The sequence below is a fragment of the Cariama cristata genome, unplaced genomic scaffold, assembly GCF_000690535.1.
Source record: "Cariama cristata isolate BGI_N322 unplaced genomic scaffold, ASM69053v1 scaffold24273, whole genome shotgun sequence".
NCBI lineage: Eukaryota > Metazoa > Chordata > Aves > Cariamiformes > Cariamidae > Cariama > Cariama cristata.
In genome coordinates, this window is record NW_009609257.1 from 1,711 (window position 1) to 3,656 (window position 1,946).

Consider the following 1,946-nt stretch of genomic DNA (forward strand, 5'->3'; position numbering starts at 1 on the left):
TGTGGGACACAGGAGGCTGCCTGGCCCCCTCCCAAATGCAGCGGTTGGCTTGGAACAGTGGGCACCCAGGAAGCAGCAGAGACCTGGGGAACAACTGGAGACAGCACCATTAACAGGTTATAAGTAAAACAAGAAAGCATGGAGCCGCTCCTGGGTGATGTGGGCTCCAGGATGCTGGTGGGGAGCAGGCAGGTGACTCAGCCAAGCACACAGCATCCCCAGGCATAAAGGGTGCCAAGCGGTGCTGTGGCACACCCCTGGCATGGGCCCCACCTGTGCCTCGTCCCTCAGGCTCCAGCGCGTCCCCCGGATTCAGCTCTTCCACAATGGGGTCTGAGTGTTCCCTGCGGATGAGCCTGCCGAGCACAGACAGGGCATTAGTGCCAGCCCCTGCGGTCCCCAACACCTTCCCGGGAAGTGCCTGTCCCCTCCCACAGCAGCATGGTAGAGAGGTGACAGCCCCAGTGGCCATGCAGGGTGGATGGGGGAACAGGACCTGCCCCTGCCTGTTACCATCTCACATCTCTGCTCCATGAAGGGGTCACAGGGATGTCACGAGAGTCTGGCTTTTGTGGGTCTGAACTGTGGAGCAGCAACACCATCTCCAAACACTGCTGCATCCCTCTGGGACCAGAGACCCCCCTACCCCACCATACCACTGCCCTCCACCCACCCACAGGTGCTGGCAACAGGTTGACAACCAGCTCCCACCATCTCACACACCAGTAATAAGGAATTGACCCCCCACAATTAACAGGAGCCATGAACAAGCTTCCACACTGCTGATAATCAGCGGTGCTGGGGACCCCAGGGGCTGCTGCAGGCACGATCGCAGCAACTGGTAATGACATCGGGAAGGGCTCAGTCACGATGCCTTTTATCAGCGAGCCCAAGCAGCGGCACAGCTGGAGAGGAGACCTGTGAGCCTGGCTGCACTGCAAGGGCTGCTTGGGCCCCCACAATGGGGTGCAGGCTGCCCCAGTCCCCCGGTCCCCGCCAGGCTCCTACCGGAAGAGGCGGTTGGCAGAGGAGCCACGGTAAGCGATGTTGTTGAAGAAAACCTCCAGCTCCTGGTCATTGTCAAAGTCAGCTGCGATGACAGTGCGGACAGGGGATGGCATGGAGAACTTGGGGGTGGCAATGTCCTGCGCAAGGGATGGGCACGGGGTGACAACAGGCACGGGGAGTGGGACACTGGGTCCTGCTTTGGTGCTTCGGGTCCCCTCCTCACTGGTAAGAGGGGCTCAAAGCCAAATCATGGTGAAGCCGGACCCCTGGCCAAGGAGGCTCAGAGGCAAAGCTAGCAGCATGAGGGTCCCAATCCCAGGCCTCACCCGGAATCGGACGTGCCCAGGGGCCCCGCTCTGCAGGTAGAGGCGGTGTGGCCCGTTCCAGTTGCCGTAGACAATGTCCACCCGGCCATCACGGTTGAAGTCAGCCAGTGCCACACCACGTCCGTGCTGGTAGGGGTCATCCAGCCCTGGGGAGCCACAAGGGGATGGGGGGGGAAACAGGACCCCTTCCCTGCCTCCATCTCCCTGGGATGCACTGCACGGTCCCCAGATGGGTCCTCCCCACGCAGTGCTGCATCCCTGCACCAACGGATGCCCTGGTGCACCTCAACCACCCCAGTGGTACCCAGGGCTGTACCTCCACCCACCCAGCCCATGCAGGCAGGGACAGGCAAAACCAGCCCTGCCCTGAGGTCCCCAATGCCTGGGTCCTCCCCATAGCTCCCCTTACTCACCCACAGTAGCTGCCATATCCTGGTACGTCCCATCCCCCAAGTTGCGGAAGAGGAAATTGGGGCTGTTCTCGTTGCCGCAGAATATGTCAGAGGCGCTGTCACTCAGGATGGGGCCCACAGCCACCCCACGGCCCCCTGGGGACAGCAGCCTGAGGGTGAGGGGACAGCTGGTGCCCTGCCCCAGGGGAGTTTGTGCCCG

At 62.0% G+C, this 1,946-nt stretch overlaps 1 protein-coding gene across 1 annotated transcript in view; it reads right to left on the reverse strand.

Moving 5' to 3' along the window:
* The window catches only part of CRTAC1 (cartilage acidic protein 1), a gene marked incomplete at both ends in the record, with an annotated part of 3,805 nt that overhangs the window by 1,306 nt on the left and 553 nt on the right, over positions 1-1,946 (reverse strand). Inside the window, 4 exons of the mRNA XM_009697491.1 lie at positions 274-356; positions 1,009-1,145; positions 1,335-1,480; positions 1,748-1,882. Coding sequence (XP_009695793.1) covers positions 274-356; positions 1,009-1,145; positions 1,335-1,480; positions 1,748-1,882 — 501 coding nt within the window. The remainder of the gene's footprint in view (positions 1-273; positions 357-1,008; positions 1,146-1,334; positions 1,481-1,747; positions 1,883-1,946) is intronic.